At 40.4% G+C, this 14,939-nt stretch overlaps 1 protein-coding gene across 17 annotated transcripts in view; it reads right to left on the bottom strand.

Moving 5' to 3' along the window:
- The window catches only part of DOCK9 (dedicator of cytokinesis 9), a 225,879-nt gene that overhangs the window by 89,510 nt on the left and 121,430 nt on the right, over positions 1-14,939 (bottom strand). For all 17 annotated transcript variants that reach the window (XM_075852428.1, XM_075852430.1, XM_075852421.1 and 14 more), the window contains exons 7-11: positions 14,632-14,766; positions 12,887-13,061; positions 11,775-11,836; positions 4,640-4,714; positions 3,092-3,232 (exon numbers count right to left, since the gene is read on the bottom strand). In XM_075852428.1, coding sequence (XP_075708543.1) covers positions 3,092-3,232; positions 4,640-4,714; positions 11,775-11,836; positions 12,887-13,061; positions 14,632-14,766 — 588 coding nt within the window. The remainder of the gene's footprint in view (positions 1-3,091; positions 3,233-4,639; positions 4,715-11,774; positions 11,837-12,886; positions 13,062-14,631; positions 14,767-14,939) is intronic.

The following is a 14,939-nucleotide window of genomic DNA, read 5'->3' on the forward strand; positions in this document are numbered from 1 at the left end:
TGTAGGACACATTCATATACAGTTGGCTTTAAACTGAATGCAAAAAAAAAAAAACACGCAATACCCAAAACTCTTGTAAGGCAGAAATGAAGAATACCGAAAAACTTATCACAAGAAAAATCAACCAAAAGAAGACAACTCCATGCAGGGCGGTTCACTTACAGGGGTACCGTACTAGTAGTATACAAAGTGTCAGCACATCAAGTGCTAACAATTTGTAATATACATTGGAGAGGATCCATGAAAACTGCCTAACAGAAAAACTCTACTGCCAAGAGCAACCAAACGTAGCATTCTTTTTTCGAGAGCACTATTAGGCCTTATTCAGACGAGCATGTCCGTTTTGCATCCGCAAAAAACGGACTGTATTTAATGCATTTCAGTTCCGTGTGCCATCATAGTTTGTTCCGTGTGGCATCAGTTTTTATGTCAGTGTTGGTGTACATTTTTTATTTCTTCCTCAACATTTCTTTAGCAACTGCTTTTCACGCACCCATAGACTTCAATGGGCGTCGTGGTTCGCAAAAAACGGACCACAAAAGGACATGCAGTGAGTTTCACGCAACGGAAACACGCTGCATGAAAAACCATGGATGTCTGAATAGCCACATTGAATTGCATAGGTACGTGTGCTGTCCGTTTTGTTTTTTTTAACGGACAGCACATGGACGTATACAACGTTCGCTTGAATAACGCCTTAGGCTGAGTTTACACGTTGCAGATTTTGATGTGGAGTTGACACAAATCTCACAATTTTGCATTGCAAAGGGTAAAACCTGCGATGAACATTTGCAACGTGTGAATCCAGCCAAAGAACATAAAGCCGATTGGTTGCTATGGGCAATGAAGACCGTTTTTCTGTTAGACATTTTTTTAACGGATTCTTTCTGAATCTCCCCAATTATGTTAAAACTATGCCTCCGCAAGCAGCTACAATATGTACAAAGAAGCATGGAGAGGTCAGAACAGCTGTGAGTCTGTCCGTGATATACGGTCCGTATGTCAACAGCATTTCCCGGACCGAACACACTTCAGGGAGCCGGGCTCCTAGCATCATAGTTATGTACGATGCTAGGAGTCCCTGCCTCTCCGTGGAACTACTGCCCCGTACTGAAAACATGATTACAGTACGGGACAGTTGTCCTGCAGCGAGGCAGGGACTCCTAGCGTCATAGATAACTATGATGCTAGGAGCCCGGCTCCCTGAAGTGTGTATGGCCAGGGAAACGCGGCCGACATACGGAACGTATATCACGGACAGAACACGCTCGTGTGAATCCGGCCTTACCTAGAGTATTCTGCGTTTTAATAAAAATACCACTGGCCCAAAAAAACAAAAACATATGTAGGCATTCTCAAATTTTACTATGGACTTTTAAATAACATCTGGCCATTGCTTTTTTTGTCCCCCATAAATGCAAATAAAAAGCATCACCGAAAATGTATAAAAATTTTGGGGTGTATAAAACCGGCTTTTAACGTGTCTTGGAATCTTTCACATTGGTTTACGATACACAGATTACACGCAACACCATCTTAATTTAAAATTAAAAGAAGAACTACAGATAAATGTCCAAAATGTTTTGAGAACAATGCTGATTTATACCATATGCTTTCGAAATGTCCTAAAATGTATATGTACTGGAAGGAAGTGATCGATAAGTTAGAAGGTATATATAGGTTGGACATCCGGATCTATCCAGTCCTGTGTATACTCGGTGATCGCTATGAATGGAGGACCTCTGTTTATAAAAATAAATCTATTACTAAGGCCCTCTTCGTGGCAAAAGCTTTGTATCTACGACTCGGTTTGTCAAATAATATTCCATCATATGCAATCTGGAAGAATTTTCTTAATCTTATAATATTTGGAGAGAGGTGGATATACAATAAAGCAAAATCAGCGGGCTTATTTTTTGGCTGGGTGGAATCCATGGTTACAATCTCTAACGAAGGACGAATACAGGGCTATAATGGGTCAATGTGTAAATTATGATACTTAAGGTTTTGTCCTGGAACATCCAAGTTCTTATTGATATACTGAAAAGGTTAGTAGTCTTGAACCTAATTTCCTGCTACCTTCTTGCAATAATTCACTTGCAAGAAACACATTTGGCAAAAAACGATGCTACACCTTATGAAATAATGGGTTGGTCAAAGATTCTTTCCATATAAAAATGTCATGCTATTTTTATTTTTGTAATCCTATAAATTGAAAATAAATGAAAATAAAAAAACTGCTTTAGACGGGACCTGATTACAAGGGGCAGACTATGGGGGAAATCTATTATCAGCTCTACGGCCGTTTCCTAGCATAGAAAATTTGCAAGTTGTGCAAGAACTTGGGATTTTTCAATTGTTACGCCACCTCTGACACTTTAAAAAAGTGGTTGAGGTTTAGCGGAGAGGGCAGTCCTATTTAGCATAGATTTGATTTTTCTGGCGCACCAATGGTCTAGAGATGCACCTTGTTCAGAGGCGTGCACCTCTTAATATTAGGCACATCTTACACCAGTGTTTTTTAAATTAAGACTAGCGTATAAAATGCTAGTGTTAATAAATCCCCCCGGTGTCTTGACATCTACTGTTGGGGGAAAAAAAACAATATAACAACATGTCAAATCCTATACTGCTAGGGTTTATTACATTAACTGGGTTAATCAGCAAACAACATATTCGCGCCTGCTTAATGACATCATATACTACAGTATGTTATTAAAAGCAGTCATACATATGTTCTATAAAACCGGGGAGTCACCCCTCTGAATCATTTTCTCTGGTCGTCTCAAGATCCCAGGATTTATAAAAGTGTTGCTCTGTTAGGGAGCTCCTGATCACTGTATTCATGCAATATTCAGCCCTGGACAAGTGGTGTCTGAATGCGACCTGTGATTGGTTAAATTCTGAACACCTTCTGAGGGTCCTGGGATCACATGATTACATAGTCTGAGCCGAGCGGATCAGCAGCTTTGTGGGTTCAATACCCTTTCAGACACGGAATGTCACAAAAGTCACAGGTCCACGTTAAGCAAAGAAGTAGAATAAATTAATATTTAGAAAAAAAAATGACAATGACAAAACAAATACCTACATTTGTTGTTGGCCCCTCTTCGTTTTCTGCCACACAACATTGAAGATTGAAAGACAAATCATTGCACTTTACTAATATCCTTTTCCCAAATTTCTCCTCAAAGGGTTTTGTCTCTGATTCAATTCCCGAAAAGTCAAGTTTCTAGAAATAGAAAAGAGATTGACAAGTGGATGGTAAAATATTAGACAAAAAAAACCCCCAAAACTAAAACACGTATTTCTCAGCCTCTCCAGCGACACTGTTGCACGGTCACCCGCCGTACGGTCACGTGACCATTTCAAGCCACTCCCAACAAGCATAGCACATGACCACTATGGCCAGTGATTAGCTGGAGCAGTCACATGCCGGTACAAATAGTGGCAGCTCCAGTCATTGTAAACAGAGTCCAGCAGGTGACCGCAGACTTGCGGTGCTGGAGCCAATGGAGGTTAGAAGGCGAGTATTATTTTTTTGGGAGATAGAATTAGAATTTTTTATAAAGCTCAGATATCCATTTTAAGGCCTCATGCCCATTTCAGGTTTTTTTCATCATGGTGCTATCCATTGTTTTAACTGATAGCACCCTGACACATTCATTTCAATGGGGCCATTCACACTTGTTGTTTTAACGGAACCGTGCGGCCGTTCCATCAAAAATAGGACAGGTCCTACTCCTGTCCGTTTTTGACAGAACTGTATCTGCCTTTTCATTGATTTGGTCTGTGAAACAATGGACTGCACACGGAAGACATCCGTGTGCGTTCCGTGTTTCTTCGGAACAGTCATTAGCGGCCGTGCAACGGCCGACGGAATTGTGCATGCAGCCTAAATAATTATAAACAATTTTTTTTATAATTCTATAAATTGTGCCAATATCTCAAATGCAAAAATTGAGTCGTGGTTATATTAAGGCCTCATGCGCACGACTGTAGCCATGAGCACGGCCGTGATTATCGGGTCAGCCGGCAGCAGAGTGTCACTCGCGAGCCGCCCGCAAATCACGGGCCGTGCACATGGCCGCGGCCATTATTTGCCATGAGCCTGGACCGCAGAACACGGCCGTAATAAGACATGCCCGTTCTTTCTGCGGTCCTGGGCCATGCACAGACCGTGGAAACCACGGTCGTGTGCATGGTCCCATAGGAATGAATGGGGCCACAATTCTCCCGTGGATTTTCGTGAGAATTGCGGCCGCAAAAGCACGTTCGTGTGCATGGGGCCTAACACTTTTGAGCAAAATCCCATTTAAGGGGGTTATACAGGTTCGGAAAAACACAGCTGCTTTCTTCCTGAAACAGCGCCACACCTTTCCATAGGTTGCGTGTTGTATTGCAGCTCTGCCACCATTTTCTTCATTGTAGCGGAGCTTCAATACCAGATGCAACCCATGGACAGGTGATGTGGTGATGTTTCTGAAAGAAAGCAGCCATGTTTTTATAATCCTATACAACCCCTATAAGGCGTAGGAATCAAAGCAAAGGTAAATAAAGAATATGGGTCTACTCAACATCCAGTAAACATGCACATTTTCGTTAAGCAAGGGGGCATGGTTTGTGCATTTGGTATTACCTGTGTATCCGAATCCAAGGTAAAAAGTTTCACTCGGCTTTCATTTTTTAATTTGGCTTCTGTTTCTCTTCCACTCTAACAGTAAATATGGAAGCACATGGTTATTAAAAAGACCCATAGTAGATATCAAAAATTAAACATTTTCACACATCATACAACATTTTCATAAATCATACATATGGAAATTGTTATATGCACCTTTAAAAACCTACATGAAGTCAAGAACTCTGTAGAAAAGTATGCCACGGATAATGCGGAAAATAAGATTCATATATGAACTCACAGCAATCAATGGAATATGCAATGAATTCTATACAGTGTATGGATTCTCCAAATCAAGAGGCAAAATCACTTCTGACCACACAAATAAGGTTTAGTGGTGCCCAGAAAAAAGCTGCCCATCAAGGACTGTTCATGCATCTGCCAACACATCATCCCTCAACATGATCGGGCCCCAGTGCCCCTTTTGTGGATCAATGTTAGAGATAACAGATTGTGATATCATATTTTCTGTGAGACCAGAACCAATCTCAATTTCACAAAGAAAACAAAGTATCAAAAAAATCTAATTATGGCCAGTACACAGAAAAGACAAAAATTATTTACTGAAGCGCCATCAGACTGGAAATTGTTGAGAAATTATTTTATTTGCTCAATGAGGACATCAAAATTGTAAATCAACTGTCTCTAGACTGATCCATGCAAGACCACTAGATGTGATCACTTGCGATGTGAAGACATGGGATTAGAGGTGGAAAATTCAGGCAGCATGGAGCCATACATTTAAAATTCGAGAAGTATTAAAGTATTATGAGGCTTATCACATTCAGACTGATACGGTGGGTTTACCCTGTAATCTGAATTCTTCACCCACCTGTATATAGAACAATCAAAACTAACACAAATATATCGTTTTACAAAATCATTTGGAATGGCAGGGGGTAACTCCAGGATAAATTTAGATCTTTAAATTGAAGCCACTTTCCTCTTGCTATATATTGAGATTTTCATCAATGTTCATGCTTGGCAGACCATAATAGAACAGATTTGCGTGTGTTCAGAAGTATACAGCGCAGTTTTTAATTTGGCACAATTAAGACACAGTGATGCCACAATGAAAACGTTCGCTTAATTCCAGATGTGGAAGTCCTATCCAAACCAAAGTCTATGACCGCAGTGCGGAGCTTGCAGCATTAGCTTAACCACAATGGCAAGCGGCGAACCTTTGAATGAGGGTTTTAGATGGGAAGTGGTGCTAGGAATTAGGAGTCAGCTGAAGTACTTGGGTGGTAATAAAGAACTAACATAATTTTGTGCAAATGCACTCTGAAGAACACTAAAAGGTGGCCATGGAGGTGAAGAATCATGTGCTGATCTGAGGGATAATCATCACTAATATGGTTTTAATAAAATCTATTACATATTGCGGATCAATGCAAAAATAGGTTTTATTGTTTTACATTACAATAGGAATATTTTTATATTAGAACACTATTCTGATAGCACATTTAGGGTATTTGTACACATAGTGTTTTCAGTAGTTTTTCTGTCCTTAGACGTCCCGATAAACGGCTGAAAAATCGGAAACAGAACGCTTACAAACATCTGCCCATTGATTTCACTGGGAAATACGGCGTTCTGTTCATTGGTTGACTGGTGTCCTGTTCACACAGGACTAGGTTCAGGAATGAATGTTTGTATGAATGCTGGTATACCCGATCATTGCCCCATGTAAAAGGACCTAAAGGGAGAAAAGCGTATGACATCAATGGAAAAATGCATTGCAGTGCATACAACGCGTTTCTTTACGCGCGCGTTTGAAGATTGCGAAAAAGTAGTATCAGGTCAATTCTTGGTGCGTAAAACGTGCCGAAAACGCGACCTAATTCTCATAGTTAATGGGAGTTCTAATTACGCACCTGAAAACGCGTCAAAAACGCTAGAGGCAGCTGAGGGCTGGGAGCGTCCCTGCTCTGCCGGGTGAGATCGATATTAGTATCGATCTCACCCGTTTAAACCCTTCAGATGCGGTGCGCAATAGCATGCACCGCATCTGAGTGGTTTTGGAGAGAGGGAGGGAGCTCCCTCTCTCCCCCACCGACACCTGGCGATACGATCGCCGAGTGTGTGTCTCTAATGGCAGCCGGGGGCCTAATAAAGGCCCCCAGGTCTGCCTGGAGCGACTGCCTGCTAGATCATGCCGGAGGCATGACCTAGCAGATGCCTGGCCGTTTTAAACGGACAGGCAGTAATACACTGCAATACAAAAGTATTGCAGTGTATTATAATAGCGATCGCAGAATCGCATATTATAGTCCCCTAGTGGGTCTAGTAAAAAAGTAAAAAAAAAGTTTAATAAAGTTAATGAAAAAAAAATGTGAAAAAAAATGAAAAACCCAGCTTTTCCCCTTACAAACTGCTTTACTATTAAAAAAACTAAAAGTAAAAAAGTTACACATATTTGGTATCGCCGCGTCCGTAACGACCCCGACTATAAATCTATAACATTATTTAACCCGCACGGTGAACGCCGTAAAAATTTTAATAAAAAACTATGGAAAAATTGCTGTTTTCTGTGAATCTTGACTTAAAAAAAATGTGAGAAAAAGTGATCAAAAAGTCGCATCTACTCAAAAATGGTACCAATAAAAACTACAAGTCTTCCCGCAAAAAAAAAAGCCCTCATACAACCGCATCGGCGAAAAAATGAAAACGTTACGGCTCTTCAAATATGGAGACACAAAAACAAATAATTTTGAAAAAAAAGCGTTTTTACTGTGTAAGGCTATGTTCACACGGGGTATTTTGCCGAGTTTTTTGACGCGGAAACCGCGTCGCAAAACTCGGCAGAAACGGCCCGAGAACGCCTCCCATTGATTTCAATGGGAGGCGTTGGCGTCTTTTTCCCGCGAGCAGTAAAACTGCCTCGCGGGAAAAAGAAGCGACATGCCCTATCTTCGGGCGCTTCCGCCTCCGACCTCCCATTGACTTCAATGGGAGGCAGGAGAAAGCGTATATCTCGCTGTTTTATGCCCGCGGCGCTCAATGGCCGCGGGCGAAAAACGGCGCGATAATTGCCGTGAAAATCGGCGTGCAGGGAGAGGAATATCTGCCTCAAAGTTCCAAACGGAATTTTGAGGCAGATATTCCTCCCCCAAAATACTCCGTGTGAACATAGCCTTAAAGTAGTAAAACATACAAAATCTATACAAATTTGGTATCGTTGCAATCGTAACAACCCGCTGAATAAAGTTATGGTGTTATTTATATCACACGGTAAACGCCGTTGATTTAAGAAGCGAAAAAGAGTGGCGAAATTTCAGGTTTTTTTCTATTCCCCCACAAAAAAAAGTTAATAAAAGTTAATCAATAAATAATATGTCCCCCAAAATGGTGCTATTAAAAAGTACAACTTGTCCCGCAAAAAACAAGACCTTATACAGCTATGTCGACGCAAAAATAAAAGAGTTATAGCTCTTGGAATTCGACGATGGAAAAACGTAAAAAATAGCTTGGTCATTAAGGTCTAAAATAGGCTGGTCATTAAGGGGTTAAAGAATGTGCAATGCCAACAAAATTGACTTATGTTATCAAATTCAGTCCTAATACTAACAGAGGCACTGTTCTGTCTCAGATCTAAACAAAAAGGTGTACAAGAACCTTTCTTCAGATAAAATGCCTCTGTGACCTTTAGTGGCTTCACCAAGCGCCTCAATAATATCTGAGATAGAAAGTTAACAGCAGGCAGCCTTAAAAAAACAAAAACAAAATTGCCATGGCTTCTGAGCATAGTCTGTTGGAAGCTTATCAAGGAAATTCAGGCATTTTACGTTTTTTTTGCAAAGTAGAAATTTACCATGGCCATTTCCTCCATATCTTAAGGAACGGATTTTACACAATACTCCACACACTGTACCATATGTGCTTTATAACGGCCAACAAGTGATTCACGTAAAAACTGCAGCTTCAATTGAGAAATAGCAGAGCATGACATGCAATACATCCTGAGTAATAGACACCTCAGTAAAGGAGATTCCAAAAATAAATAACTATACAAAAAAACAAAAAACAGAATTACTGCACGAAGGATGCGGCACTAGGATACAATTAGATCGATTCTATGTGCACTTAGCAATTTATTTATTTTTTATTCAAATAGAATTTTTTTCGAATGAAGCCACTTTGTAAAAAGTCAACGGTTTTGTGTTTATCACAAAAGGAGCGGGCTCTCCCTAGGGCAGCAACATCTGGAACCAAAAATATATAGGCACAGTAATCACTTCATAAGTGGACACTAACCTTGTAAAGTAGTGCAATGCTGGCACACACTGTAGAGCACATGGTAGATAATATTGTTTAGCACAGCTCTGATGTAGGCCAAAAACTATAACTTCAGATAACAGGAGACTGGCACTACGCACAGTTCTGTAGCCCTACATTAGAGTGTACATTGGAAAAGCTTGCTAAACGTGTCTATAGGGCTCCCTTAGCTCAATGGAGACCAACAGAGTCCTTTTGGTCCCCATCAAGCTGGTTTAGGTCAGTATACTTTTTTTTATTTTTTTTGAACATGGGAGCCTATGGGTGACGGATGCCACTGTATGGCATCTGTCAAAGGTATATGTTAAACGCATAGGTCAGGAAGCTCCTGACATCACTGTCCATACATGTGCATTGGAAGCGCTCTGGAAACTGACTTTGGCCCTAGAGAAGCTCCTGATATCACTGTCCATATATGGACAGTGAGGTCAGGGGCTTCCCCAGGTCCAGAGTCCACAGCCAGAGTGTTGCCGCTGCTCTGGCCGCGGTTTCCGACATCTTAAAGATCCTAACGTCACTTTCCATCTATAGATGGTGACGTCAGGGACTTCTGCAGAGCCGTAGTCCCCGGCCAGAGCGCTTCTGACACTCTGGCTGGAGACCTTGGCATTGAAAAACTCTTGAAATCACTGTCCATTTATATGCCTCAGGTATCGCTCTGCCTGGGCGGTTTGGGCGACGTATCCCACTGCATGCCTATACAAAGGGATATGTTTCAACTTTCCATCAGAGGGATACAGCAGAAGACCTCCCGATGTATAACTCCGGGTGGAAGGCTATAACGTGATGTGAACAGAGGCGTACTTCCATAATTACATGGATCAAAAGTGATCCTAAGCAATACGGATGCACAAAAAAAATTCCTTCACAAATAGCATGAAGTACAAATTGTTTTAGTCATACTACCACATAAAAACATGGCGCGGCGTTTCTATTGCAGAGTGGGATCTTTATCAGATAAAGAAAACACAGTGGCACCAACTGAAATCGTTCCCAAAGTAGATCCACGCTCCATAATAAGCCAAAGCCTTGTGAAGATTAATAGCAGATGCCATCTAAACCATGGACATGTCAGAAAATAGCATTAAATTAGCCTGAATAAATGACTGCACCGCAACTGGACAGAATACGCAGTGACTCTCAAACATGAAGAAAAGTTGGACTGGAGGCTGTGTGAACCTGGCAGGCAGAGCGCTTCCAGTAGGTTTCAGACAGCGAACACACAAAGAGTGCTTTAGATTAACCACATTATCTGCTCTGCAGCGATGGAGATTGGAAACAGTTACCTCAGAATCTGGTCCCCTTCCTGAAAATAAATATCTAACAACAAACCCAATTTTCTCTACAATTATCTAATCTAGTACAGAGGACAGAAAACCTAGAATTTATTATACTTTACATAAACTCTCACAGGATTTCAAAGACCTGTACAATAACTGGAAACAACTTTTACAAAGAATAGCAAAACAGCATGAATTTAAAAAGGCCATAAATCATTACAATCAACAGGATACAAATGATAATAGTGAAATTGAGAAATAAATCATGGAAACTATTGTTTAATAACAGTAATTAACTTGATAAAATCACGATAAATTAGAACATGTAAGGCTGCGTTTGCAGCGTCCGCTTGGAATATGCGCTGGGAAAGCTCCCAGCACACAAGTCAAACGTTCATATAGGCCCTCATTCACCCGACAGAAGCCAAAAGAGTGTCCTTTTGGCCTCTGTCAGGCTGGTATACGTTGGTATATATATTTTTTCAACGGTATGACGTAGCACAGTGTGCTGCAATATTCCATACAAAGGCATCCGGCAAAAAACGCATACTGTCCGGTATATTTTATTTAAACATGGGAGCCTATGGGAGACTGACACTGAATGCCTATACTCCTAACATATACCTCCAACATACACTGAAAATGTAGTGCAAATAGAACCTAAGTAGTTAACATAGATTTCAGCATAAGACTGTGCGAGAGGACAAATCCCTGGGTAGCACAAAAGGGTTCAAGTGCTATATAATGCATCTTGGCTGCTTCGCTCAGGGAATCCATGGGACAAAATGTGAAAAACCTTTTTAGTATCTTACTTCTGCGCTGAAATGCCCACTCGAAATTACAGGCTCGAAGCCTCAGGCAGCACTACTGAGATTTCCTGATGGCAACATGTCCCCTTCTGATTTGCTAGCCGGTGAAACATTGAGACAGTATGTGGATTAAATCCCCAAATACAACAATATCTACAATCTATGTGACTAGTGACAAATGCTTCTGAATGATCGGATGAGTAACAAATTCATAAATAGTTGTTGCTTGAAAATTTGAATGTAACTGTTCGGTCGGGTCATGTAGAACTTTGTGTAACAGTCATTTACCAGAGAAAATAAAGTGCTTTGTTGGTGTTCTGACAATTTGTTAACAACTCCAATCATTTGCATGTTTTGTGATGATGTGAACTCGTACATTTTTATGTTGTTGATCTATATACGACAAAATTTTTTTTTTAAAAATCCTATGGTGCGATAATTCCCCCTATGTGCAGCCTTACACACACCGGAACTGGTGGCTGAAACTAGAGCAATGTCCGAGGTGCGTAATACGACTACGTGGTATAATTGGATGGTCTTCGTTACCTCCTCCACATAAAAATCCTGTTATACGACATGATCTCTTCTCTATACTTACTTCCCTTCAGCCCCCCCGTGCTGCACTCCTCCCCCGCCTGAATTGAATGATATGAAACTTGGGTACAGGTGCGTTTTAGTCCAGTTCCTGACATTGATAAACAATCCTGTTAAATGTACATTACCTACCTTCTCTGGGAGGTAACTATCAATGCTGGACGATGAAGTGTCAAACTTGTTCTGCTCATCATCTAAAATATACATACAGAAAAAAATATCAGGAAACATTAATTCTATTCAAATATAAAATTCGAAAGAGCAACACAGATTGCTAAACATTCTACTTTATTTCCCACACAGAACCTAATCAGAAGCAAACAAAATTCACAATGTTCTCTGTATAAGGCTATGCTCAGACTGGGCAATTATAGGGATAATGATCGCTCATAGAACGCTCGTTGCTGATAATTGCCCTGTGTAAACGGGGCAGTGATCAGCAGATGGACGAGCAAATGCTCGTTAATCGGCTGATTGTATCGTTTTAAAAAAGTAAAATATTATCGTTGTCGGCAGCACATCTCCCTGTAATGTATGGGGACCGCTCGTCCTCATACATAGCTCCTTGTGACAGGAGCAAACGAGCGCTGATCAACGAGCGGTCTCGTTGACCGGCACTCGCTGCACCGGCCAAAATCGGCCGGTGTAATAAGGCCTTTAGGCTCGATTCATCAGGTTTTTGTGGCTCTTCAAAAGCCAAAATAGACTATTACATTTTTTTCCCTGTAAGAAAAATAAACACAAAGGTAACTCGACAGGACCAGTTTACACTGTGGTATTGTCATATCCATTATCGTTACTGGAATTACGGAAGCCATGGTGCCAGCGTAATCAGAGCCTTAGGCCTTAGCAATTTTCTGTACTTGGAGGCATACGGTAAAGCAAAGAGTGCAGTCCATGTGCTGCCATGTGGTGTCTCAGAGGCACCATATACTCCCTAGAAGAAATGTTCCTAAAAGAGAATACCGCCATTACACAGAATGCATTGTAGAGCGCCACAATATTTAGTAAAATCAGAGTTGCAATATAAATCCGCAGGCTATGGGTGTCATATTTTACGATTCGTATCACACATTTTCTGTATGAGGTCTAACAGTTTGGCGACAGGCCATTGCGCTACACAGTACAAAAATATGTCATTGTGCATGGCCAACTCAAAGTCCAAGAGTGGATATTCATATTGGTTAAAGCCACATTTCAAAAGCATTTAAGTCACATTGTAGTGTTCATTAAATATACCGGACCTTCATGGGATTCTCCATTTCTCTTCTCTTGCATAGCAGCTTCAAAGTTCAGTTGCAGAATTTTATTAAGAGTACTGATCCAGTCCTCCATTTCAGCATCACTGTCTGCAGCGAGTAGATAACTGCTTTTGTCTTGCATCTTCAGCTCAAAGGCAAAGCGCCGCACCCGGTTGTTCTAAAAGAAACCAGAATCGGAACAATTTGTAGCTGCAGAAATCCTTTTACTGAGACACCTTTATACAAAACTTCCATAACAACGTATAAAATGCATATATCTCCATCTATAGATCTTGCTGCGGCCCTGACATTTGACGGCCAGACTACATAACAGGAGTCCGTTTTGTTTTAGATCCTGGCATATAAATATATTGTTACAGCCATACCTCCCAACAGTCCCATTTTTCATGGGACTGTCTTGTTAACAGGGCTACAAAGTGGGGCTTAGATTTGCATAAAAAGGGTGTTTCTCTGCAGTATTAGGGCATTCCCGGGAAGAACAGAGTTGGGCTTAAAATGTCCTGCTATTTGGGATTAAAATGTTGGGAGTTCTGTTACAGCCATTATTATACTATATCTCATATCAGTAGCACTGGTCACATTCCCATATACATGACTATAGGGTAATAAGTGGGGAATGCTAGAAAATGTTTCATGAATTTCAAATATGTAGGGCAGAAATCGACATTTATATTGGAATGCGTGAAAGAGACCCATCCTAGATTTTCTTTTTAATAACATTTGTAGTGTGTGGGGGATTCTGTGATTGTAATGTTCCAGCATAAGCCAGATCTAACGTATGTAAATATATATCTTTCTGGAACGAAGAACGTTCACTCCTGCATCATGAACGGGCAGCCTGCGTGTAACCTATGAAGAACGCGCAGCAAGGTTAGGGGTTTTTTTTTCTCCAGATCTTGCTCTATAAATATGGGTGCGTGCCAAGTGCAGAAAAAAAAAAACCAGAACACACTTCCTGAACTGAACATGCTGCTAAGAAAATGTAACACTCCCAGCCCCCAGAGGACACCTTCATTCTCCGACACGGACATGTCTGCCAGATATGCGCTCAGCAATAGCTGCACCTTCCTTTCATTTATAAGCCCAAAGGATTCTCCCTACACAACCAGCTTTGCCTTGAATATTAAACGTAGCATAGGCTATAGCATATAAAGACATAGAATGCTTCCATCCTCACCCATTTCTAACATAAAATGTGACAATTTACTTCAGCAAAAATAAAAAGACATTTAATATAAAGATAAATATATAAAGAGAGATATATATATATATATATATATATATATATAAATAAAAATAAGTAAATAAATTAGACTTCAAAGATGACCAAGTCTAAAAGGACAGTCTATGCCAGACCAGGTAAGGCTGTAGACTGTTCTATAAACCTGCAGTGAACCTCCTCCTACGGTGTGGCTGAGCTCTATCTTTTAGAGAAAAATCGTTGTGGTATATTGCGACTAAAAGAAAGTTTTGATTTATGTTTGTTTCAAACAGAACATTACAGAGGAGTGCTGTTGTATGTATCAAGGTCTTCTAAACAAAGCTCAACTCGCCTAGAGTGTAAAACATTTAAAACTATGTATCAAGAATTTTTTTAAAAAGGGAAAAAAATATAGATCTATTTTTTTCCCACAGTGCCAAAACTTATCCCCATGACAGTACTAAAGCCTACCATAAGGGGTATACCTCATATATTATAAACACAACATATAAAGAGTGACGTTTACCTGTACAACACCCATGCAAGAATCAAGGAATATTGATCCCTTCGGTTCTTTAGAGATTTTCTCATCTTTGTAGAAGTTTAAGTTATATGAGCCATCACCAAGTTGAATAAGGTGGAAAAACCTTCTTTTAAAAGACTGAAAGGAAAAAACAAGTGTCATTTATATAAACATGCTTACCAATGAGGCCAAGCACTCCAAATAGGGGTTAATTGTCAATGATTTTTTTATGAAAATACATTCTCGCATAAAGTGTTCCATGAGACAGAATATAAAGGACTCTTTAGGCACCAGGGTAACTTGCCATGTTA

This window comes from Rhinoderma darwinii, chromosome 2, assembly GCF_050947455.1.
Source record: "Rhinoderma darwinii isolate aRhiDar2 chromosome 2, aRhiDar2.hap1, whole genome shotgun sequence".
In the NCBI taxonomy this organism is placed as follows: domain Eukaryota; kingdom Metazoa; phylum Chordata; class Amphibia; order Anura; family Rhinodermatidae; genus Rhinoderma; species Rhinoderma darwinii.